General features: G+C 41.7%; 1 protein-coding gene and 1 long non-coding RNA gene across 2 annotated transcripts in view; one reads left to right on the plus strand and one right to left on the minus strand.

The window, feature by feature from the left end:
- Positions 1-25851, plus strand: part of ryr2a (ryanodine receptor 2a (cardiac)) — a 407989-nt gene that overhangs the window by 148643 nt on the left and 233495 nt on the right. The window contains 6 exon segments of the mRNA XM_061810997.1: positions 85-271; positions 4320-4425; positions 4559-4679; positions 4778-4947; positions 10891-11111; positions 14115-14205. Coding sequence (XP_061666981.1) covers positions 85-271; positions 4320-4425; positions 4559-4679; positions 4778-4947; positions 10891-11111; positions 14115-14205 — 896 coding nt within the window.
- Positions 153-25834, minus strand: LOC133495932 (uncharacterized). Its single transcript, XR_009793689.1, has 3 exons — positions 25579-25834; positions 4312-4414; positions 153-269 (listed from the first exon to the last, which is right to left on the minus strand). It is a non-coding gene; the product is annotated as an uncharacterized LOC133495932 (long non-coding RNA).

The following is a 25851-nucleotide window of genomic DNA, read 5'->3' on the forward strand; positions in this document are numbered from 1 at the left end:
TTTCTCCATCTCTAGTCAGTTAAGTCTTGTTCTTGTCAAAGAAAGTGCTTTAAATTGAGATTGGTTCTTTCTCTCTATGACCAGGTGAAAGTGTGGAAGAGAATGCTAACGTTGTGGTGAGACTTCTTATTCGCCGACCAGAATGTTTTGGCCCTGCACTTCGGGGGGAAGGGGGTGATGGGTTGTTGACCACAATGGAGGACGCAATCAAGATTTCCCTTGATCCTTTAAGAGATGGACCTTCTTCGGCATCAGAAAGCAGTAATATTCTGTAAGACAAGTAACAACATTAAAAACAGTAGACTAGGGCTGGAAGATACATTGTTTGAGCATCGTTGTTGCGATGTACATGAGCAGTCGCATCTGAGGTTCAGCTGCAATGTTGGTGTCTCGTAATATTGTGTGAATCAACTGGAATATTCAAGGTGATTAGCAGTAATGACACTATTAGTTATATCTACACTGTCTAATTATAGTTTTGATGTTGTTCCAGACCTATTCCACTTGTCCGTTCTGTACCGTTAAACCTTTTTCTGTCAAGTTGGATTTTAATTAATATCAGAATTATTCAAAACTAAAACAAAAACAAAAAAATTTGCAAAAGAAGTACTTCGAACACCCTTGTTGTGTTAAACTTGGGAAAAGGTATTAGCCAAAAGTGTTAATACCAACCAAATATGAGTTATTTTATGTGAGTCAATGAAGTTCTTGGAGACCAAATGGACAATTGTCTGTCATTTATTGGCAAGAAGTAACAACTCATTGAAGACAGTTTCACGAATGGTGGAACCAAGTATCTTACTAAACCAGTGGTTGTTAACCTTGTTTGAGGTACCAAACCCCACCAGTATCACATGCACATGCACCAAACCCTACTTTAGTGAAAAATAAATGTAACTATTGCCAGATTAAATAAAATAGAACTAATTTGGAATGAATGAAGTCGCCAGGAGGGACGCCTGCTTCCGGTTTGACGGAATTTTTAGATTACACATTGTTAATCTAATCTAATTTATGTAACCACATCAGTTAATTTCTGTGCGGAACACTTTGGAGAAATGATGAGAAATCCTTTTATTAATTGCTGATGAGTCTCATACCTTGAAGGTTTGCTACAATAAATCAAGGGAGCTTGTTCCAAAAGAGCGTTGCAAGAGAGAGCGAGAAGAGCGTGGCGTTGGCCCTTTTCTATCCCTGGAGGATGGGCCAAAATGGGAGTTTCCACACGCGATCTTGAACTGGGGGCCAGATCACCCTTCCTTTGATCTATGCTTTTCAATTTAAGATTAACTTGGTTCAAACCAGTAGATTTATATAAAGTATAAATTATTGAGTTTTAGATAAGAACATTTTTCCTCTCCTGTTAACTTAACCCAAAGTTCAAAATATACATATTTCATGTTCACCTCCTGTGAGTTAGAAAAGTCTACTCAAAGAACAAAACCAACGCAGTGCATGGACTCACAACTAATTACATAGCAAATCAGTGTGTCTTATGCTGTTACCTTTGAGAGACCAGTTCAGATCACCGCAGCCTCCCCTTGGCAAATGCCACTCTCATGTCATTTTCACAAAAAAAATCTGTTCCTTTTCTTTGTTTTTATGTCTAGCATCATCAAAAAAGGATGCTCACAAAGATACATATGTTGGAATAAATTGTATAAAATCAACTTCAGGATTTTCATAGCAATAACTGGATACTTTTCCATTTGTTGACACCAAAATGTTGAGAGCGTTGTTTTTCTGAAGAGTTGCTGTTGAACTTGGCACTGCAGAATTTCAATGATTCCGTCTAGGTTTTCATCATTACCATGTGCTGTCTCAACAGCAAATGTGAACAGCTGTCTCATCCATGCTGGAAATAGCTCTCTTGTTGGGAAGTATTTGTCGAGAGACTTTGCAAGCTCATCTAAGTGTGTGGCAATTGTTTGCTTTGTTTGTTTTTACTCCATGGGTACAGAAATATCTCTGATTTAAGACATTTTCGATCTTACTTACACAGTTGTCCAGAAGTAGAAGTTCTCTGTAGGTTGTATCCATAATGGTAGCTTTTTTTTCAAAACCCTTCAGGTTTTCTTGTGCTTCCATGATTTTGACTCTACCACACTACATCTGATAATTGAGCGTTCCGAATATATCGGCCATGTACAATAAAACGACAATGAACAGAATTTTTAAGCAATCTGCATGACATTGTTGATGATCTCACAAAAACAAAGGTGATTCCACAAACAAGGCAAAAACACGATTAAGCACCTGTCACCGGGATAACCACTGAACATCGGAATGGTACAGAAGAACCTCGTCTCTAATCTGTACATCATGGCCTCACCACTGTTTTATAAATTTTGCCCTTCATCCTTCTGTTGCATAGAACACCAGACACCTTCCACCAATTGTTCCACCCCACTTGGACCCATTTCTTTACTTAACCCTCTGTTAACCCATGATGCATTTTTGCACATGGTACATTAGGGCCCCTTTTCCAGTTTACCGACTTGGCAATTGTCCAGTGTTGTACGATTTCAGATAACCTGGACCCCTGTTTGGTTAACAGATTGTTAATTGTACATAAATTATCGCTTTCTGCTTTTAGTTATATAATCTAATGCGATCCTGCAAGGACTTTATTTATGTACATAAAGGTACATGGCGTACGAATTGAGGTTGTTAATCATGCTGAAGATATTGTTTCCGTTCGTAATCCCAGTCTTCAGAAATTAAGAAATGGGCGCCTGCTGTTTGACTCAGTGAAGTAATGAGGCGCCTGCTGACATACTCACGGCTGAAGACTCCTTCAAATATTTTGGTATGCATTGTATGTATTACCTTCACCGCTCTCGAAGCTCGTGTAATAGGGACACTCTCTAAAGAAATAAAAGGAGAGGAGGCAAGTGCAGTGTTTTCGGAATTGTTCTGACACTATAACTGTTACACTCTTGTTCATTCTCCTCGTGAGTAAAAAGACAACTTTGCTTAACTTCAAGTCCGTCTGTTTGTCATAAGGGTCTGATTGCCTGATGGTATGTAGCTTGTAAAAATTGATCCATCCAGGCGGAATAGTGGAGCAGCTGCAAAGCTTTGGCCTCACAGTTCTGAGGACCTGGGTTCAAATCCCGCCCCCACCTGTGCAGAGTTTGCATGCTCTCCCCATACCTGGGTGGGTTTTCTCTGGGCAAACATTAATTAATCGGAGACTCTAAATTAACCCAAGGTGTGATTGTGAGTCCAACTGTTGTCTGTCTACATGTGCCCTACGATTGGCTTACGACCAGTTCAGGGTGTACCCTGTTTCCTGCCTGATGACAGCTGGGATTGGCTTGAGCACTCTTGTGACACTTGTGAGGATAAGCAGCTCAGAAAATGGATGGATGGATAATTTTTTTACACCACTTATCCTCACTCAGGTTGGGGGCGTGCTGGAGTCTATCCCAACTATCTTCGGACCGGAGGCTGCATAGACCTTAAACTGGTCGCCAATCTGTCGCAGAACACATACAGTATAAACAATCATTTGAACTCACATTCGTACATATGGGTTATTTACAGTCTTCTAATAACCTACCGTTATTGGGTTGTTGGAGGAAACCAGTTTACACACAAAAAAACCCTCACAGGCATAGAGACAACATCCAAACTCTACACAGGCAGGACCGGGAAGCAGATTTGCTAACCTCCATGCTACTGTCATAAAAGTTCGATTAGTATGAAAACATTATTGATATTGGGATGTTTTCTTTAAAACACTGTGATCACTCTGTGATAATATTGCATTTATTTTGTTTTGGGATATAAAAATGTCATCCAGAGTTGCTAGGAATGCAGCTCTGACTTCTTTTTCTTTTGACACTAAGGACTACAGTCCCATTTTTCTTTAAAGCTCTCATCAAAAATGATCAAACAGATTTTTGCTCATGTTTTTGCGACCGTAGACTTTTGAGTATATTTTCCCAATATCATGCAGCCCTACAGTAAACGGACAGTTCGTGTTGCATTCATTGTGTTTTAAGAATGTTACTTAGTAGTCTGCAGCTTTGGCATCTTTTTAAAAAAAAATAAGTGTTTAGGTAACAGGATGTAACCAATGCTTTACCACTGACAACAGCAACAAAAACAACAACATAAATGCATCTGCATCTTTTTCTTTTTTCCAAAACTCAATTGCTTTTGTCAGGTTTTTGTGAGAATCCACATATTGTAGCTCTTGGTATAACAATGGACAGACATTAATAAATTAACCATACATTAGAGTTCAAGTATTTTCTGATTTTGTGTGCATGTCTGTTTCTGTTTGATTGTGTCCTTACTCACCTCTACAGTCATGATGGGCTAGAGGAAGATGATACTATCCACTTGGGAAATGCCATCATGACCTTCTATGCAGCTCTCATTGACCTGCTGGGACGTTGTAGTCCTGAAATGCATGTGAGTAACACAAATTTGTCTCCGAACAAATGAAGACACACACACAATTATATGCACACGCACGTGCACACACACATACACACACACACAAATATATTGCAACCTAATCAATCGCATCATCCTTTTGCATCAGTTGATACATGCTGGAAAAGCTGAAGCGGTCCGCATTAGAGCCATTCTAAGGTCCCTCATTTCCATTGAAGAGCTGGTGGGTGTCATCTGCATTCCATTCTCTATGCCAAGTCTTGCAAAAGGTAAGTACTGTACATCCAGTGTGTCAGCATCAGTATTATCATGATTATTTTGTTAGAGAAGAGTGAAACACTGGAAATATGTATATTGGCATGCCTAGATGGTGTGGTGTTGGAGCCAGACATGTCAGCTGGCTTCTGTCCGGATCATAAAGCGGCCATGGTGCTGTTTTTGGACCGTGTATATGGTGTACAAGACCAGAATTTCCTCCTCCATCTGCTCGAAGTTGGCTTTCTACCAGATCTCAGAGCTTCAGCCTCATTAGACACTGTAAGTTTAGCTCTTTTTGTGTGTGTTGTATATTTTGTTCAAGATTTCAGTTGTTATGATTTCAAGGTATAAATGTAAAATTCAGATTTCAATGTTGTGGCTCTTCAGAAGTTGCGTGACTATCTATCTATCTATCTATCTATCTATCTATCTATCTATCTATCTATCTATCTATCTATCTATCTATCTATCTATCTATCTATCTATCTATCTATCTATCTATCTATCTATCTGTCTGTCTATCTGTCTATCTGTCTATCTCTCTGTCTGTCTGTCTGTCTGTCTGTCTGTCTGTCTGTCCAGGTAAGGCAGTCAAGAACAGATTTTCATTTCCAATGGCAAACTAGCTGCAGACAAGCATGAATATAAAAATAAATTATACTCAGTTTAGTGCCACACCACCAATTCAACTCTCTGCAGTCAATCGACAGAAAGCTTTAAAATGATTTGAAAATTGGATGAACTCATGACATTTTAAAAGATATGATGTACAATACCAGTCTGGATTTCAACTCACATAATCAAGATGCTATTTATGTGTAAACTTTCAGCTTTAATATAAGTTATTTTAGAAGATTTTAAAAATATTAATCACTGAGGAATTACACTGTGTTCCATATTATTCATTCATTCATGTTCCTTATCCCTATCCTCACTCGGGTTGTGGGCGTTGTGGAGCCTATCCCAACTATCTTTAGGCGAGAGGCTGGCTACACTCTGAACAGCCAATCGTAGAGCATGCATGAATAAATAATTTTCACACATTAACAGCTATGGGCAATTTAGAGTCTTCAGTTAACCTACCATGCATGTTTTTGGGATGTGGGAGGAAATCAGAGTATCTGGAGAAAACCCACACAGGCAAGACCAGATTTGAACCCGGGTCCTCAGAACTGTAAGACAATTGTGCTAACCAGTCATCCATCTTGTAGCTGTTCCAAATTATTATGGATGTAAGTTTTAGGACACTTTCACATATAACCGCCATGTGGCCAAAATCGTCTATGGGGATGTAATTTTTACAAACTTATGACCAGTAAAAAAATGTTGAAAAGGTCTTGCTCTCATTGATGATACAAAGTTAATGGCTCAAAAATAGAATGTGAAGATTTTGAAGATGCAACGTTTCTGCCGAACACCAAAAATATATTGTTTCAACTTGTATAAAGCCAGCAGCTGCCATGATTAGCAGATGGGTATCTGAAGCTGGTAGTGTCTCTGGAGTACCAAGAACCCCTCAATGCTTTTTTCCTTCAAAGGCTTGTAGTCAAGCATCCATAGTTCTTTGGGGTCCTGTTTGTAAACTAACTCACACTAAAAATAGCTTTAGCAGGGATGCCCAGAGTTATCTTTCCCCAGCAACTTCATCCAGCTTTTCCAGAGGGATTCGATGCATTCCCAGGCCATCTGAGCAGCATAGTCTCTCCAACGTGTCCTGGGTCTTCCCTAGGGTCTCTTTCTGGTGAGACATGCCTGGAACACCTCGCCAGGAAGGCATCACCAATGCATCCGGATGAGATGCCCCAGCCACCTTATCTGGCGCCTCTTAAGGAGAGGAGTAGCGGGTCAACACTGAGGCCTTCCCAGATTACCGAGCTTCTCACCCTATCTCTAAGGAAGAGCCCGGACACCCTGCGGTGGGTTCGGTACTCCATACTCCCGAAAACCCCCAACAGGACTGTCCAAGCGACGCGGTCGGATGCCTTCCCCAAGTCCACAAAACACATGTAGACGAGTTGGGCGAATTCCCATGCATCCTTGAGGATCCTGCCGATGGTGTAGAGTTGGTCCACTGTTCTATGGCCTGGACGAAAACCACATTTCTACTCCTGAATCTGAGATTCCACTTCCGGATGGACCCTCCTCACCAGTATCCCTGAATAGACCTTACCAGGGAGGGAAAGGAGTGTGATCCCCCTGTAGTTGGAACACACCCTCCGATGCACCTTCTTAAAAAGGGGTACCACCACCCCAGTCTGCCAATCTTCCCAAGCGGTGCGTAGAGGCGAATCCAACTATATCTAGTCGGACCTTCTCAACCTCAGGCACCAACTCGGGTTCCTTACCTCCCAGAGAGGTGACATTCCATGTCCCTAGACCTAGTTTCTGCAGGCAGGGATCAGCTCACTACGGTTTTATCCACCGCCCAGCTCACATTGCACCCGAGCATTATGGCTCCTCTCACAGGTGGTGAGCCCATGGTAAGGGGGACCCATGTTACCCTGTGCCTGGCCGAGCCCCCTGGGTGCAGATCCGGGCACCAGGCACTCGCCTTCGAGCCCCACCTCCAGGCCTGGCTCCAGAGGGGGGCCATGATGACCTGAACCCAGGCAAGGGAAACCAAAATCCTATATTTTCGCTCACCGTAAGGGTTTTAGAGTCGTGCTCTGGCCTCTCACCGAGGTTATTTTTGCTATGGGTGATTCTTCCAGGGGCGTGAAGCCCCATACAACATAGCTCCTAGGATCATCAAGACACACAAACCCCTCCACCACGATAAGGTGATCGAGGAGGGGATGTTTTCCTGTGTTCCATGCTTTCTATGTTTTCAGTCCTCAGTTGATTCTGTCCACCTGTTGTTCACCCTCAACCTTGTCAACCAATCAGCTCCATCCTGCCACTTTTTTCATTTTCTTGATGGTCAGTCTGTTTATTTAACACCCTGGTTTCTTTCATTTCCTGGCTGTTCCATTGTAGTTGTTGTTTGTTCCTGTATGTCTCTCTGTCCATCAAAGTTGTCAGTTGTTTTGTTTCAAGTGTTAGGTTTAATTAAGGTCTTCTTTGTTACTTTGTTGCCTTTTCTTGGAAATTAAATATCATTTTGAGACTCCTGCACTCCGGCACTCCTGCATTGCATCCCTGCCTCCCTGGACTTAGGTCCACCATGTTAGCCTTGCCTTATTCGCATTCTCAAACTCAAACTGTGACAGAATTGGCCGATCAAAACAGAACCCACCAGGAAGTGTGTGAAATCAACTTTGATCTCTAATCCTCCCAGCGCCCACAGCCTGGCAACAATACCTACCCTCCTCCAGTAAGCCCCATTATGTCCTTTTCACCTGTTTCACCCAGTTTTCCCATTTATTCATGCCCAACCAATTTACATGCTTATTTTTTGGATTCTAATTTTTTTGATCGTTAAGATGGGACTGATTTAGTTAACCTGTCTGATTCTGACTCTGACACAAATTTTGATGCAAGTCCAAGCACTAGTCAGGTGGCCAGGGGAGGGAACATCTGAAATCTGTTCCTTGGGGACTGTGATAAAATTTAACCTCGATGTACATATTTAACTGTCGTGGTTTGTTTTAGTTTAGTTTTGTCTCATGTTTTTTTTGTGTTCCATGTTATTCATGTCTCCAGTCCTCAGTTTATTGTGTCCACCTATCTGGATTCACCTGATATCTTGTGTCAACCAATCAGCTCCTTTCCACCACTTTTTACTTGTTCAGGTGTTCCTTGTTGTCTCATCAATCTGCATAATTAACTCCCTGTGTTCTTTCAGTTCTTGTTGGTCCATTGTTGATTCATTGTTGGTCCATTGTTGATTCATTGTTTTTTCCTGTCGCTTTCTCTGTCCGTGCCCGTGCCATTTGGTCCTGTCCCATCAAAGCTATTATATTTCATTTCAAGAGTTAGGTTTAAAGGAAGACTCTCCCCAAAATTCATGTGTACAAGAAACCCTCCAATGTGAAGTAATATTGTTATTACATATATTTTGGACATTAATTGAAAATATAAATTGAAAATAAAGAACATATTTGAAATCCAAGCACAATCTGGATATGTGCCAACTTTCAGAGCCAAACGCAGAAGAAACATCCTTGACCCCGCCCCTGATGTCTCCAGTGCTTAGCATTACAGACCATTCGTTCTAGCTAAGCCAAGAAACTTGTTCTGCACCAAAACTAAAAAAACGCACCAAAATTTTGTCCTTCTTTAACCTACCGTGGGGTCAACCTGACAGGATAAAGCTGTGGCTGTCACAGTTGAGGCTCATTCATCAGCAGGGAAATTTGCACGCATTTAATCATTGCTGGTTATTAGCCGCTAAGTTATAGCCTCTCGTGCTGGTACGATAAAGCAAAAACATACATTAGGTGCAGCTGTTCAATACCGGACTTCCGTGTGTGGAGTTTGCATGTTCTCCCCGTGTCCGCGTGTGTGTAAACTTGCCTTCTGCCCATTGACAGCTGGGATAGGCTCCAGCACACCTTCGACCGTCGTGCGACCAAGAAAATGGATGGATGGATATATACGTGTAACACTTCCCGGTTACTATTTACGGCGATCCGCGCGTGCAACAGTCCACACCTCACCCCCACCGTCAGTGGATCATGAGAAGCTTTGCTGCTTGAAAAGTACAACTTGGTGTTGAAAAAAAAAAGTCTGGCCATCTGCTATATATTCTCTACATCTAAACCAACTCCTCAGAAAGGCATCAAATCTCCGCGGTCCATTTCATGGGATTGTTATTGTTTGTCGTCAGCACCACGTCCTTCCCAACACATCGAATTCCTTGTGTGTGTTCTGGCTCAAATGCTTGGACATTGTATTGTTATTTTTATTTTGTTTGCTCAATGGTCGGTATAGTATAACACAGAGAATCAACTTGCTTTGCTTGCTTTCAGAACACAATACTTCCCGGTTACTATTTACAGAGATCCGCGCGTGCCCCCTCCCCACTCCCACCCCACCGCCACTGCTGCTTGAGAGAGGCTTGCTGCTTGAAGTAAAAAAAAAAAACTCAGGCCACGCTTGCTGTATAATATTTACTTCGAAACCAACTCCTCAGAGAAGCATCAAATCTCCACGATGCAGATAATGGGACTGTTATTGTTCGTCATTAGTGCCACGCCCCCTCTTTAATACGTCAAGTGCTGGATGTGTGTATTCGGGCTCAAGCGCACAGGCTTGAACATTATACATCACGCTATTTTTGTTTTGTTTGTTTGTAATTATTTTTCACAAAAATCGTCCACAAAATGCCAGATAGTGGACGTTCTCTGTGTGGTGAAATGTATCCGCGAGCAATGGGGCGTCAGAACAGGAAGCACTGCAGGCGGGGCAAACGCTGATTGGCTATTAGTTTCTGTCAGTTTTCCAGCAGGGCTCATTGGAATGTCTAAGCAAGAGAGGAATTTCAATAATACTTTTCCAATTTCGAGATGTTTCTCTGTGAAATCTGTGGATAACTCTGGCATTAAAAGAAACACTGAACCCTTATCTACTAACTTTTAATGTGTGCTCCCATTTCTATTAGTTTCGAAAAAGTCTTCTTTTAATCAAGGTTTTCTTTGTTACATTGTGTAGTTGCCTTTTTGGGGGGAAATTAAAAATCATTTTAGGACTTGTGCACTCCTGCTTTGCCTCCCCGTACTTGGCTCCTCCACATTTTGTCTTGCCTTTCTCACATTCTCAAACCAAAACAGTGACATTTAAAATCTAGGTTTAAATATATTTAACATTTCATGTTTGTATTTAATTGTTTAAATTGATAAATATCGGTGTAACTTTAAAAAATAATGAAAATTTCACAGTAGTTTTTATAACATTGCTTGAAGCTAAATGTGACAAAAAGTTGCCATTTTCAGCTTGACGGACTTTATAAACTGTAACACATATACAGTATTACTGATACCTTTAACCCATTTTAGCAGGAAAACATGCTTTGAATAGGCTCAGAAACACATGAATTTACATTTTCAAAACGTTTTATTCATATTACTTGATGTGAAATGAAAAAAAAACCTGTTAATTCCTAATATGGAACAGAGTCTCCATCATTTCCTGTGAAATATAGGCTCATTCATATGGGAGAGTTTTGACTATATTTTTACAACCACCCATAAATGTAATCTAATTTTCATTAACTGATTAAAATGATTTTTTTTCGTGGTGTTAATATTTGTCCTCCCCCTTCCATGATTCTCTTTGCGTTAGGTACCTCTTAGTGCCACAGATATGGCTCTTGCCCTCAACAGGTATTTGTGCACAGCAGTATTACCACTGCTGACAAAATGTGCACCACTGTTTGCGGGGACAGAGCCATTCGCCTCACTGATCGATTCCCTCCTTCACACGGTTTACCGTCTTTCGAAAGGCTGTTGCCTTACCAAAGCCCAGAGAGATTCCATTGAAGAGTGTCTTCATGCTGTTTGCGGGTAAGATTACATTTTAATAAATGTCAATAAAATTACATGTAAAGTGACAGTTTTGCAGCACTTATCCAAATGTGCATATTGAATCATAATGGGCTCTTTGCACAAAGCACTGTGATGCAAAATCCTGAATGTTTACCCTCGGTTGGTTTGCTGAACTCCAACAGTATGCGGCTACAGTACATAGCCTCACATTATTGGCTGAGTATAAGCCTTTTAAATATATATATATATATTTTTTGATAGAAAAAGCAAGACAAACAATACCGTGAACATCTTTTTGTTCTGATGTGCGCATCATTGTCCAGCGCAAATGGTGTTTTACGCAGTCATCAATATCCCAGCAATTTTAAACCCACCACAAGGATGTTTATTGCTCTGTCCCAGAACCTACTTTTCTGGACCCCACCATGCATGGACAATATATTACCTTATTTTCTGCACTATAAGGCGCACTTAAAAGCCTTTAATTTTTTCAACAATTGATGGTGCGTCTATTAATCCAGTGCGCCCTTATGTTTGCAATGAGTTCCAAAATCTCAAAAAAATGTGGCATGATCGGCAACAACAAACCAATCAGAGCACATTACTTAATACATACAATACAAACATTTACATCCACCATGCCTCCAGCAAAATAAGATTTGTGTCTATCAATTACACTGTTGTAGATAGTAATAGAGCACCCAGAAAAAAATTCAACATCAATTACATCTATGGTTCATAAGTGGAGGAACCAATCAAATGAACAGCGCCAATTTAAGAAGACGAACAACAGTTTCTGCGGGAACACAGCATGGTGGCCAGAATTGAAGGACCACTTCAGCAATGGATAGTGAGCAAAGAACAGCTCGGAGAAGCGTCACATCTACAATCACCATTGACTGAATGCAACAACGATAGCACAAGACTTGAAGATTGAACAATCTGAAAGTGGCCCGTGTTGGTGCATTCGTTTTGTGAAAAGGTGTCATCTCTCCATTGGCTCAAGGACTACCGTGGTGCAGAAACTGCCAACAGATTACAAAGGAAAGATTAATTAAAAAATAATGTAAGTGTATTGTTAAATGGTAGAATTCCATTCCCTCTGGAGGAAAAAAAATATCTGAATTGCTGTTTGGTGCATTCCAAGAGGCTATGATAGATAGTTTGGAAAGTTTATGCAAACACCGCATGTGGAGTCCTGCAATTTTTCAAAACCGGAAAAGACCGAGCAGCATACATAAACTTGAGCACTACATAGAGATACGGAACAAGACAGACTAATTGTGTACACTGAGAATCTTGTCTGCCAAATGAGAAAGATTCCTGCACAGTTAATGTTGAATGTTCCTGGTGGAGTAAATGCAAATAGGTTAATTTAACACACTATGTGACATCAAACCAAAAATGAATTGGGGTGGCTCACTTTACATTTATAAATACTGACTCTAGAGCAGTGATTCGCAAATAGTGTGCTGTCGTATGTTGGTGTGCCTTGAGCGCTCTTCAGGTGTGCTGTGGGAAGTTATCCAATTTTATGTAATTGCTAAAAAAAAACATTTATTGCAAGAAATAATGTATCTGTATTCATCTATGTATACCAGTCAGCCACATTGACAGACAGAACAAAAAAATCATCTTTTATTAGATGGCAGAAAGTACATACAGTAATTAATCGATCCATTTTTGGTGACATTTATTTTTGTTGGTGTGCCCTAGGATTTTTCAATTGTAAAATATGTGCCTTGGCTCTATAAAGGTTGGAAATCACTACTCTAGAAGGCAAGTGCAAACCGACACACACAGCACTGGCATCTCACTGCAGGAAAGTTAGTAGTTGAGTCAGCAGGGGGAACTTTTCTCCTTGTGTAAACATTTGTTTACATTACATAAAAAATATATCAGCACATTTTTGAACCAGGCACACAACAACTTGCAGTATTTGGTTGCACTTCGGGTTTGTGGGTGGGTTAGGCTGTTCAGTAGCAGTTCAAATGTTTTAATGTCCATCTATCCAATTTTTATACCAATTATCCTCAACAGGGATGAGGATATGAGGTGGGGTTACACCCCAAACTAGTCACCAGCCTATTATACGGCACTTAGAAACAACCATCCGCACTCACATTCAAGCCTATGAACAAATTAATGTCTTCAATCAACCTACCACGTATATTTTGTTTTGTTTTTTGGAATGTGGGAGATAACTGGAGTACCCAGAGAAAAGTCATGCAGTCATGGGGGGAACACGGAAACTCCACACAGGCAGGGGCTGAGATTTGAACTCACAGAACTGTGAGGAAGATGTGCCAATAACACAATAATCACCGTGCCGCCATGTAATGACGTATCATATGAAAATATCAAATGAGTTAAGTCACGGAAGAAGTGTATTAAAACTAAAAAAGTAAACAATACATTTCTTAAACAAAAAAATTTGTTCTGCATAATGTGGCTTTTTTTTCTACCAAAGGAAAATAGTTTAGTTTTTTTTATCCTTCAAAAACACAAGGAGTGCACAAAAGGAATACATTATTTAATTTTGTTCAAGAGTATTTCAACATTATTTTCACTTTGTGGACTTTTTTTTCCCATTTGTTACTGTTGTATTCGGGGTTTCAAATATTTAACAGTAAAATCAACTACAAAAACACTTAAATGTCAAACATTATGAGATATTTAGCAATTTATACTTTCTTTAATTTTTGAGAAGTATTTGTCTCAGTATCAGTGATACTGGATGTGTATTACTTTGTATTGGATCAATACCAAAATGTTCAGTATCACACACAACGACAACTGGGACATAACGTCATGTAGATAACGCTGACACATCAAATGGAGAGAAAATGTTGAAACACTGTTGATTGGGAGTCCAGAACCATTGTTTACATCATCTTTGGCATCACACAAAGCACACTCTTCTTGAAAATTATGAGTTGAACAAATATAAATGTTTCAAAACTGTCACTGTTGATGATGATTTTTTTCTAATTTGTATTTAAATTTTCTCATTCTCTGCAGTACGCTGAGGCCTTCAATGATGCAGCATTTGTTGAGCAAGCTTGTGTTCGACATTCCCTTGCTTAATGAACATAGTAAGATGCCTTTGAAGGTGATTAACATTTGAATCGATCACATTCACATGCCGCGAACCATTCACAAACAGGTTTTTAAAATTAACAACCATCTCTTTTTTTGGGAAACAATTTGTATTTAAATTCATCTGTTTACCCCTCCTTGAGCTGTCACCTTACCTGGTGGAGGGGTTTGTGTGTTCCAATAATCCTGAAGTTAAATTGTCTGAGGCCTCACGCCCCTTGTAGGGTCACCCATGCCAAACAGGTCCGATGTGAAGGATTAGACAAAGCGCGACTCCATAACCCCTTATGATGGGTAAAAATGATGGATCTCGGTTTCGCTTGCCCAGACGCAAGTCACCAGGGCCTCCCTGTGGAGCCACACCTGAAGGTGGGGCTTGAAGGCAAACACCTGGTGGCTGGGCCTGCATCCATGGAGCTTGGCCAGGGACAGACCAAAGGGGTAATGTGGGTCCCCCTTTCCATGGACTCACCACCTGTGGGAAGGGCCATAGGGGTTGGCTGCAGTGTGAGCTGGGTGGTGGCCGAAGGCGGGGACCTTGACAATCCGATCCCCGGCTACAGAAACAGGCTCTAGGAATGTAGAATATCTGTACTCAGGAAGGGAAAGAGCCGGACTGGTGTGTGAGGTCGAGAACTTATGACTCGACATAGTCAGACTTGCTTAGGGTCTGATACCAGTCCTCTTGAAAGAGGTTGGACCCTGTTCCCCACGGTGGGAAGCGCCCCAGTGGACGAGACAGTAGCCTCCCTCCGCCTTCGGGTGGGGTGACGGGTCCTGAATGTTGTTTGTGCCATTGCAGCAAACAATAGTTCATAGTACCACCCTTTTAAGAGTCCTTAGGGGGACTGCTTGAGAGTGCTCCGACTGGGGACTCCATTGTTCTGCTGGGAGACTTCAATGCTCATGTGGACAATAACAGTAGGAAACCCTGTAAGGGTCCAACGCACCGCTGCTGAGGTGGCAGAACGGACCTGTGGCCGTAAGGTGGTCAGTACCTTTCATGGCAGTAATCCCCAAACACGTTGGTGGACATCAACATTAAATGATGGCGTCAAGGTGAAGCAGTTTTATCAGGCTTTTTGGCCTCTGGGACCCTTGAGGTAGCTGATGGGTACAAGTTGTCCAAGCGGAAGGCAACTGTGGTGGTCGCTAAGGCATAAATCAAGAGGTGAGGCCATTGAGAATGACATCAAGATACCTTCAAGGAAATTCTGGTCCACCGTTCAGCTGTTGTCTTGGTAGCGGGAAGCAGTACAACATCAACACTGTGTAGAGTGAGTGTGGGACGCTGCTGACCTCCACTAAGGACGTTGTGAGTCGGTGGGGAGAACACTTCGAAGACCTCCTCAATTCCACTGACATACCTTCCCATGAGGAAGCATATTGTGGGTCCTCTGTGGCTGGCTCTCCTCTCTGGAGTTGAGTTCACCAAGGTGGTGAAAAAGTTCCATGGTGGTAAGGCCCTGGCAGTGAATGACATTCTCCCAGAGTTCCTAAAAGCTCTGGATGTTATGGGCCTTTCATGGTTATACACCTCTGCCGCATTGCATGGACATCGAGGACAGTGGCTCTGGATTGGAGGGTGTGTTCCAACTACAGGGGGATCACACTCCTCAGCTTCCCTGGTTAGGTCTATTCAGGGGTGCTGAAGAGGAGGGACCATTGGGAAGTCGAATATCAGGTTCAGGAGGAGCAATTTGGTTTTTGTCCTGCCCGTGGAAGAGTGGACCAGCTCCACACCCTTGGCAGGGTCCTCAAGGGTGCATGTGAGTTCGTCCAAACAGTCCACATTGTGTTTTGTGGACCTGGAGAAGATGTTCGACTGTGTCCTGTGTGAGGTCCTTCGGGAGTATGGGGTACTGAACCCCGGATACAGGCTGTTCAGGGATTCCGCCAAAGCTGCCCTTTGTAACTGATTCTGTTCATAACTTTTATGAATCTCTAGGCGCAGCCAAGGTGTAGAGGGGGGCCGGTTTGGTGGCCTCAGTATTTCATCTCTGCTTTTTATAGATGATGTGGTTCTGTCGGCTTCATCAAGGGTTAGGGTTAGGGTTGATCTCCAACTCTCACTGGAGTGGTTTGCAGCCGAGTGTGAAGGAGCTGAGATGAGAATCGGCACCTCCAAATCTGAGACTATGGTCTTAAGTCAGAAAAGGGTGCCATGCTCTCTCCAGGTCAGTGATGAGATCTTCCCCAATGTGGAGGAGTTCAAGTATCTTGGGTTTTTTTTTGACCGAAAAATAACATCCCAGATCCAGGGATTATTTCCCTCTGCAGGGTGACCAGGCTCTGCCTTAAAGATAACGTGAGAAGCTCGATCATCCGAGAGGGGCTCAGAGTCAAGCCACTATATCTGCTCATTGAGAGGAGTCAGATGAGGGGGCTGGGGCATCTGATTTGGATGCCTCCTGGATGACTCCCTGGTAGGGTTTTCCGGGCACGTACCATTGGAAGAAGACCCAGGAGACGACCCAGGGGATGACCCAGGGGATGACCCAGAGGACGACCCAGGGGACAACACAGGGATGATCCAGGACATGCTGGACAGACTACGTCTCTTGGCTGGCCTGAGAGCGCCCCGGGATACCCACAAAAGAGCTGGATGAAGTGGTAGGGAAACGGGAAGTCTGGCCATCCCTGTGAAAGCAACTGCCCCTGCAACCTGACCCGGATAAGCGGAAGAAGATGGATGGATGATTTGTTTGACATGTAAGTTTTAGAAACAGCTTTAATGAAAACCGTCTTTTACGGTGGATACAGACAGTTGAAAAACATCCAACCAGCCATTTACTGTACCGCTTATCTTGTGTTCTGGAGCCTATCTCAGCAGTCTTCGGGCAGGAGTCGGTACACACTGAACTGGTCAACATTCAATCACAGGGCACCAATAAACAGGCAACCACAGCATGAAGAAAATTCCATTACTCTTACTGTGACCATTACAACTTCATTTCCACATAACAACAACCAAAGCCCAACTCTCTCAGCTCATGTGAATGGAACTCTGAATGCTTCAGCAAACCAGGAGATTTTGATAGCCAAAAAAACACCTTTGGTTTGATTTAGATTGACCAGTGAGACAGGCCTTGTCAGCCCCAGCATCAGTGTGTGACCTCACATATAAAGTATGCTCCAAGAGAAATTTAGAAAAATTCCCATAAACTCACTTCTAAACTTTTTTGAAAGCCTCCCCAGAAGAGTTGATTATTTTACAGCTGCAAAAAGTAGACATAGCTCATATTAAACTGTATGGAATTAAAATGGGATACCACGTAAAATTATATATACAGAGGCTGAAATCAGTACAGTCTGTAACATATCACCATTTTTCTTACTAACCAAAGGTCCTATTGACCTGAAAGTTTCACCAGATGTTTGGAACAACACAATCCTAATCCATTCATATGAGGAAAGTAGATCAAATACTTACAATTTTGTGAAATGATACAGGAAAAAAGTATTGAACACATGAAGAAAGGGAGGTGCAAAAAAGCATGGAAAGCCAAGACAACAGGCTACATCTATAAATAATCAGTGCAGCCCCATGTCAGTTCAAATGAATATGAGGTGGTTCAGTCTGAATTGATGGCATGTAAAAAGGTCTCTTTGCCAAGATGTGAGTCAAGACTCATTTAATGATTGAGCATCTCAAGCTGACTTTCAACATCAATGAGGCGGGCGTGTGCAGGGTTTAAACAAGTGTTTAACTCTGCAAGCTGCGTCTTAAAGCGGATTTGTTGAATTTGTTTTGCTTCTATCTTGAGTTTTGTTGTTTTCCCCATTGCACCATTTTAGCTGTGGCACTGGGTTTACACCTATCCAACTGAGCCTTTGAACTAGATTTTTATTTTTTCAGTTTCATGCTCAGCGTCAGTCACAAGTTGGGCCATGTTCCTTTTGAGGCCTTCAAGCCTACACACCTTCACATTCTCCATAACCCAGAAAGAGGTCTTTCATAAGATTACTTAGAACCTGTGTTAATGAGTCAATGCTGCCATAATTGCTGGGACTTTCTGCCATAATTGCATTGCATCTGCTGTAGTTGTACACAGTATGCAACAGAGTGGTTTGTGTTATAGGCTTGTTTGAGCTTGCTTGCTTGCTTGATGTAAGCTTGTTTGAGCTCTGCGTCAGACCTGTAATCTCAGGTCTGAATGACGACAGGCCTGTCACCCTGACATCTGTGGCCATGAATTCCTTTGATCGCCTCATACTGGACCACCTCAAGAGCATCAGATCCCCTGCTGGACCTTTTTCAGTTCTCTGACCAAGAAAACAAGTCTGTGAATGATGTAGTCAACATGAGACTGACTTTTTGTGAGACTATATGAATCGTTGGGGAGGGGGGGGTTCGCCGTTTATACTCACGCCTCAAGCGCTTCTTCTGTGTCATTGTGTTTGCAGATGCTACAGTATGTCTTTTTACTGTAAAAGCCAGGTGGGAAAGTGTTTATTGTTCTTCAGCTAGTGTTTGCATTCGTGTTTCTAGACAAGCTTGCATACTGATGACACTTGTGGTTTTCTTTTTAAGGATAGACTGGGATATTATTCAGGTAACTTTTGATACCAGTCTAATTTTTTGTAAAATATTAACACAAAATTTAGGTACTGCGGGTCATTTGCTGAGAGGACCCTTACCCCTGCTCACCTACTGCGTCCAGGCGTCAATGTCGTTAATGGCGATTACATAATCACATTACTGGCAATCATCACACTCTGACGACAGTCATTGCAGGTTAGTAAAGTTCATCCACCCATCCATTTTCCGAGCCGCTTATCCTCATGAGGGGCACGAGAGTGCTGGAGCCTATCCCAGCTGTCAATGAGCAGGAGGCAGGGTACACCCTAAACTGGTTGCCAGCCAATCGCATGCTGGCACGAGGAGAACATGTCAACTCCACGCAGGCAGGTCCGGGATTGAACCCGGGACCTCAGAACTGTTAGGCCAACGCTTTCCAGCTGAGCAACAGACTGTTGCTACTTCTACAAATCTTTTCCTTTCGGCTCATCCTGGTAGGGGTTGCCACAGCGTGTTATCTTTTTCCATGTAAATCGCCAACACCAACATCATTAGCCTTCGACCATTATTCTCAATCTCTTGCCTCAGGATGTGTGCAAACCAGCAAAGTCTGTACTCTCTAACTTTGTCTGCAAAACACCTAACTTTGGCTGTCCCTCTCACGAGCTCATTTCTAATCCTGTCCAACCTGCTTACTTCTAGAGAGAACCTCAACATCTTCATTTGCACCACCTCTAGCTCTGCTTGCTGTTGTCTCTTCAGTGCCACTGTCTCTAATCTGTATATCATAACAGCACTTGCCACTGTTTTATAACATTTTCCCTTCATCCTCGCAAGGACTCTTTTGTCACATAACACACAAGGCACCTCCACATGCTGTTCCAACCTGCTTGGACCTGTTTCTTCACTTCCTTACTACAGTCACGATTGCTCTGTATTCTTTACCACAAGTATTTGAAGTCGTTCACCCTAGCTATTTTTTCACCCTGTAGCTTCACTGTTTCGCCTCCGCCCCTCTCATTCATGCACTTCTTACTTCATCTAACCGTCATTCTTCTCTTTTCCAGTCATTCCTCCATCTTTCTAATTGTTCCACCACCTGCTCCCTGCTTTCACTGCACAATGTCATCTGCAAACATTTTTGTCCAAGAGGATTCCAGTCTCACCACATCTGTCACCCTGTCCATTAATACGGCAAACAGCAAGAGCCTCAGAGCTGATCCCTGATGCAGTCCCACCTCCACCTTAAATTCTTTGTCACACCTACGGCACACCTCACCACTGTTCTGCTGCCCTCTTACATGTCCTGTACTATTGAAACATACTTCTCTGCTCCACGACACTTAAACATGCAATATCACAGTTCCACTCTCTGAACTCAGACACAGGCTTTCTCTTGCTCCAAAAGACACAATTTTCTCTGTAATTTTACATTAGCACCCTCAAGGATGCATCTGTGGTACTCCACTACACTGTCCCTCGCATATACATACTTCTGTCCTCAGTCTAGCCTCCACTACTTTTTCCCATAACTTAATTGAACGGCTCATCAACGTTATTCCGCGATAGTTCCCACACCTCTGCACATCGCCTTTGTTCTTAAAAATGGGAACTAGCTCACTTTTCCTCCACTATTCAGGCATCTTCTGACCCGGAAGTATTCTGTTGAACAAGTTAGTCAAAAACTCCTCACCCACATATCCAAGTTACTCCCATACCTCTGCAGGTATGTAGTCATGACCAAGTTCCTTTCCATTTTTCATCTTCAGTGCCTTTCTCATTTCGTTTTACTAATCTTTGCCACATACTGGTCACCAGTCAACACATTTCCATCTCTATCCTTAATCACCCTTACCTAATGCACACCCTTCCCATCTCTATCTCTCTGTCTGGCCAACCTGTAGAGATCCTTTTCTCCTTCTTTTGAGTCAACCTGGTGTACATGTCATATGCCTCTTTTTTAGCTTTCACCACCTCTACCTTTACTCTCTGTCGCATCTCAGTGTATTGCTTTCACCTCTCCTCAGTCCTCTGTGTCCCACTTCTTCTTCGTTAACCTCTTTCCTTGTATGGCTTCCTGTACTTTGGGTTCCATCACCACTAAGTCTCCTTCACCCCTTTCCTTCCAGAAGATACAACTACTCTCCTACCTGTCTCTCTGATCACCTTGGCTGTAGTAGTCCAGTCTTCGAGGACCTCCTCCTGTCCACCGCCTGCCTCAACTGTTTCCGAAAGGCCGTACAACACTTTTCTCAGCTTCCCCACATGGTTGTCAAGGCCATGGCCAAGCAACTGCCCTGGGCGGAGTTGCCTCTGGCAGTAGCTCCACACTTTCATTGTATTGAGACTAATTAAGCCAGACATATAAAGCTCGAGTTTGTCATTCTCAGTGGCTAGTTCACTCTGTTTGAGACTACAGTAGTCTTCGTAAGTGTATGAGCCTCTTGCTATTATTAGCTTCATTGTCACAGCCAGCGTTCCTGTGCCACCACAGCTAAGTCAAGTCTTGTTTTGTGCCTAAAAGTAATTCAACCACGTTTTCATGTTTTTTGAGCTTGCTTCTTTCCCAGTGTTTTTGTGCCACTGCCTTACCTTTGCATGACTTTTGCCTGGAATAAACCCTCCCTCAACATCATGTCACTGCCTCTTAGTCCTGCATTTGGGTCCAGCCCAATGTCGCATGCTCATGACAAAATGAACTTGGCTCTACAAGAACCCAGCGGAATCAAAGCCGATAAATGCGAAAATTCAAGCCCAGTGGGATGAATAATGCCAAGTTTACTCATTTGAGAAAAATGCATATTTAAAAAAAACCAACACAAACCGTCTGTTGCAGAGAGGTTTACGTGTGGCAGCAATATGCTTCTGTGTACGGAGGAGCTGTATCCCTGTCTTTTTTTTTTTTCAATCATTGTTAATGAATGCGAGTTTATGTAAAACCAGGGGTCATTTATTTAAATATTGGTATTTGTATGGACTACCATCTCAAAAACCAAAAAAGCTCGATGGATTTCAGCAATTAAACGTGAAGGATGGTGCCCAAACAAATACACGTCTGTGTAGCAATCATTTTATTTCAGGTCGGAATTATTTTTCTCAACCTCAAATTACCAATAAGTACTTACAATGCCAAATTGACTCATTTGAGAACAGTACGTATTTAGAAAAATAAAAAAGTCTGTCGCGGAGAGGTTTACGAAGGTTAACGTGTGGCCGCAATATGCAATAGTATGGAGGAGATGACTCCCTGTCCCAAGTTTTTTTTTTCTTCACAATCGTAGTTAATGTATGTGAGTTTGTATAAAACCAGGGGTCATTTATTTAAATATTGGTATTTGTATTGAGAAAATCTGAGTGGGTCCGTCACTATGTGGGATTTATTCGTGATTGAATTTTCTGTGTAAATCGCAACGATTTACTCACCAGATAGATTTGTATATCCAGTTGTCCAAGACAAATGAAAGCGAATTAACAGTCAAATTTCTTATGGGGCAAAATATCGACTTCGGCATTAGATATGAGTCCTCTATGCCAAGTGTTTTCAAATTTTTCCACGTATTTATTATCACTTTCTAAATGTTTAACGGTATCGGACAACAAAACACTGGGCGTCATGCTATAAGACATATTTTCGTTTCGTCTCAACGGACTTAGCATTGAAGAATGCTTTGTTTGACCGGCAATAAGGCCAAACATGGGATTTCGGTCACGTAAGTGCATGAGCGCTTTAATGCTCATAAACATTGCTGGCTTCTCTGGGTCTGAGCTCAACTGATGCAAAATGGAAAAGTGTCCTGAGATCTAACAAGTACACATTTCAAATTTTAAGTGAAAATCATGGACCTTGTGCCCTCTAGGCCAACGAGGATACAGACTATCCTGTTATCGGCACAAAGTTCAATAATCAGTGCAAAGCAAATCTTATTTCTATTGGACATTTCATACACAAGGTAATGCAATGTGCTTTACATGATTAAAAGGATTGAAATTCAAAGAAATAAAACATGAAAATAAAAGGAAAAGAGCATGCAGTGCAAGAATAATAATTGCAAAGTAGAAGTACTCTAAAAAAGAAGCGTTTTGAATCTGGATTTGAAAAAAATTCACACTTGGGACTGACGTCACCTCTGTTGTCAACTTATTCCATTTATGTGCAGCATAATGACTAAATGCTGCTTCACCGTGTTTGCTTTGGACTCTGTGCTCCACTATTTGACCTGAGTAAGTCGATCTCAGAGCCATACCGGGTTTCTATTCCATAACCATTTTTTTCATGTATTCAGGACTTATAACATTTTGTGATTTATAAACCAGTAGCAGAACTTTAAAATCTATTCTAAAGCTGACCAGAAGCCGCTGTAAAGACATTAGAATTGAAGTTACAAGCTCTGACCTTTTTGATCTGGCCAGAACCCAAGCTGCAGCATTTGCAATGACCTGCAGCTGTTTAATGCTGTTTTTTCAATCGTCAAATGTACTTGAGATAAAAGCCTGGATGAGCTTCACCTGGTCTGCTTGACACGTGCAAGCCTTCTTTCTAGATATGTTCTTTCGATGGTAAAACACAGTTTTAGTCATTGATTTGATATGACTGCTGAAATTCAGGTCAGAATCTATCACACCACCATGGTTTAAGACTTTCTCTTTGGTTTTTAAAGAAATTCAGTCTAAGTATTTACTAATAGCAACCCTCTTTCATTTATTGGCCAAAACAATTCTCAGTTTTATTGTGGTTTAGCTGGAGAAAATTTTGGTTCATTCAGTTATTTGTCTGCTTTAGACAATGACACAACACTTCCATTGAGCTGTAATCATCTGCAGTCACGGTGTAATATAGCTGTCTCATCTGCATACCTATGATAGTCAAAATTAAAGTTTATTTATTTTGCGCTCTTGACCATTGTTATGCTCCTTCGGAATGTTCTTGGTAACCTCAAGATGGTCCTAGTTTTAACAGGAGTGACAGCATTTATGACGTTTCAGATTTTCAATGGGAAATTGTCTAAAAGTTCATCAAATGTCCTCGCATTCACAGTTCATGGCACAGCTACAGTCTCCGTAAACATAGTTGCAGTACTCTCATTTATGTACCTTTTCTTAATAGAAATTGAGGTTGTCTGAATTTTTTTGAAGAATCTGTAGTTCAAAAAACAGAAATTTTTAGAAAGCGCTAGATCTGTGATATCATTTGATAGAATGTCAACATCTTTTGAGATGACTAGGTGTCAGGTTCAATCAGGGTGACATTTTGTTAAAACCATTTAAAGTAAGGAGGAGGCACTCATCACCTACTTGCTTGCATGAAAGGAGAACAGAAGAGAACTGGACCCCACAATTCTCCACCATGCTCTGGAGCAGTTCTCCGCGGCCCCTTAATTTTATTTGCATTCACAATTACAGCATCCCCAAAAGGGAGAAGGGCAGCATATGTCAGATGACTAAATAAAAACTAACTTCGTAAGTGTTTTGAGAATTAGTAAGTATGGCAAAAGTCATTTCGAAATCATCCTCCAAGTGCCCTCCATCAGTCTGGCTCTGTCTGGTCTTCTGCAGCCAGCGACTTCCTCTTTTGAGCGCAGATCTGTTTCCTGTTGCATTGCTGAATAAAGCTCTATAGCAAAGCATTTCTTTATTGAAGCAAAACACTTCCTTTCTAGCACAGCAAATGTATGATAACTTATATTTACAAATATTCTAACACTAGGTTTAAGATTTGACCTTCAGTGTTATTACACTCTTAATATGTTGAGGAAGGTTAAATGTGTCCAGTATGGGAAAGAAGTCTTTGAATTTTTTTTTCCCACATTATTGTCAACATGAATGTTAAAGTCTCCTGTTCTGACAAAATTGTTGTAATCAATACAAATAATTCTTCATGGGTGGAGGAGGGGCCTTTTGCATCTTAGTGAACAGTGGTTTCAGGCAAGGGAGGATGGAATGATGATCTTGGCGTGGTGTGAGCTAGACTCCAACATTGACCATAGTTTTCACCCTATCCGTTAGACCTAACATTGTTCAGGCTAGCAGAGAGTGAATTTTGCGATAGGCTTTGCTCAACTGGGGCAGGGAGAGGTGTGGAAGATTGAAAATACTGGCTCATCTCATTTGTCATTTGCTCCTCTGATTGTTTGTTTGGATGATCGAATTAATATAGTTTCAAAAGAATTTGTAAATCATTGAATTGTGTCTTTATTTACATTTTACACAATATCCCAAATTCATTAAGATGAACCTGAAATATAATGAGGATTGCACTACCTCACTTTCACAAAATTGAAACCCTTCCTCCCTTCTTCTTACCACTCAGACGTAAATGTCTGTCTGCTCACACTACCTTTAACACAGTTAGCAATGGCAGAACACCAAAGAAGTTTGTTTATAGGCAATTCTCAAACAGGCTTTAGACGCTGCACTCGTGTAGCGCCTCTCTAGTATAAAATACTTCGACGAGGTAGCCACCTGAGTTCTTTCCTCACTCCAAAGTAGTAAACTGGTAAATTAACTCAATGGTGATTACTCTGAATGTCTATTACAACTTTAATCTTTACTTGTGCATTTAATTCTCTATCAAAAAGTTTCTGAAATAATATTTCACCTTATGAGTTAATATTATCCTAATTTAAATAATCAAGCTACCAAATAAACCCACCACTATTTTAACTGTCTTGCAGATAGTCAAATAATAAACCTAGTTTTGTAACAAAAAGTATGAACATTTAATAACAAAATAAAGGATGGAAAATCAAAAATGCATACACAACAGTCAAATAAACAAAGTCAATGTAACAGGTACACAATGCACACATGCTAAGCTAAGGGCCCAAACAAATATGAATATAGCCGGCAAGCAAACGAAATTCAAACCCCAATGTCACTGCGGTGCATCCCAAGGAAGAGTGAAGGAAGGTGAAGGTGGTTTTTCCTCTGTCCGGCGTTCTCACGGTCCTCATCCCTTTTCCTTCCTTGAAGTCCCAACACGGCCTCGCTAGCCGCGTTAGCTCAACGCTAGCGCCCTTGTCTGCTCCCTCCTGGTCCAACACACAGGCCTTGCTAGCTAGCGTTAGTCGGTTGCTAGCGCCCAAGCCAAGTCCCATGCATGCACTTAGCTTCTGTGGTAGCGGCTAACTCCACCACGGT

Source organism: Syngnathoides biaculeatus, chromosome 22 (genome assembly GCF_019802595.1).
Source record: "Syngnathoides biaculeatus isolate LvHL_M chromosome 22, ASM1980259v1, whole genome shotgun sequence".
Lineage (NCBI taxonomy): Eukaryota > Metazoa > Chordata > Actinopteri > Syngnathiformes > Syngnathidae > Syngnathoides > Syngnathoides biaculeatus.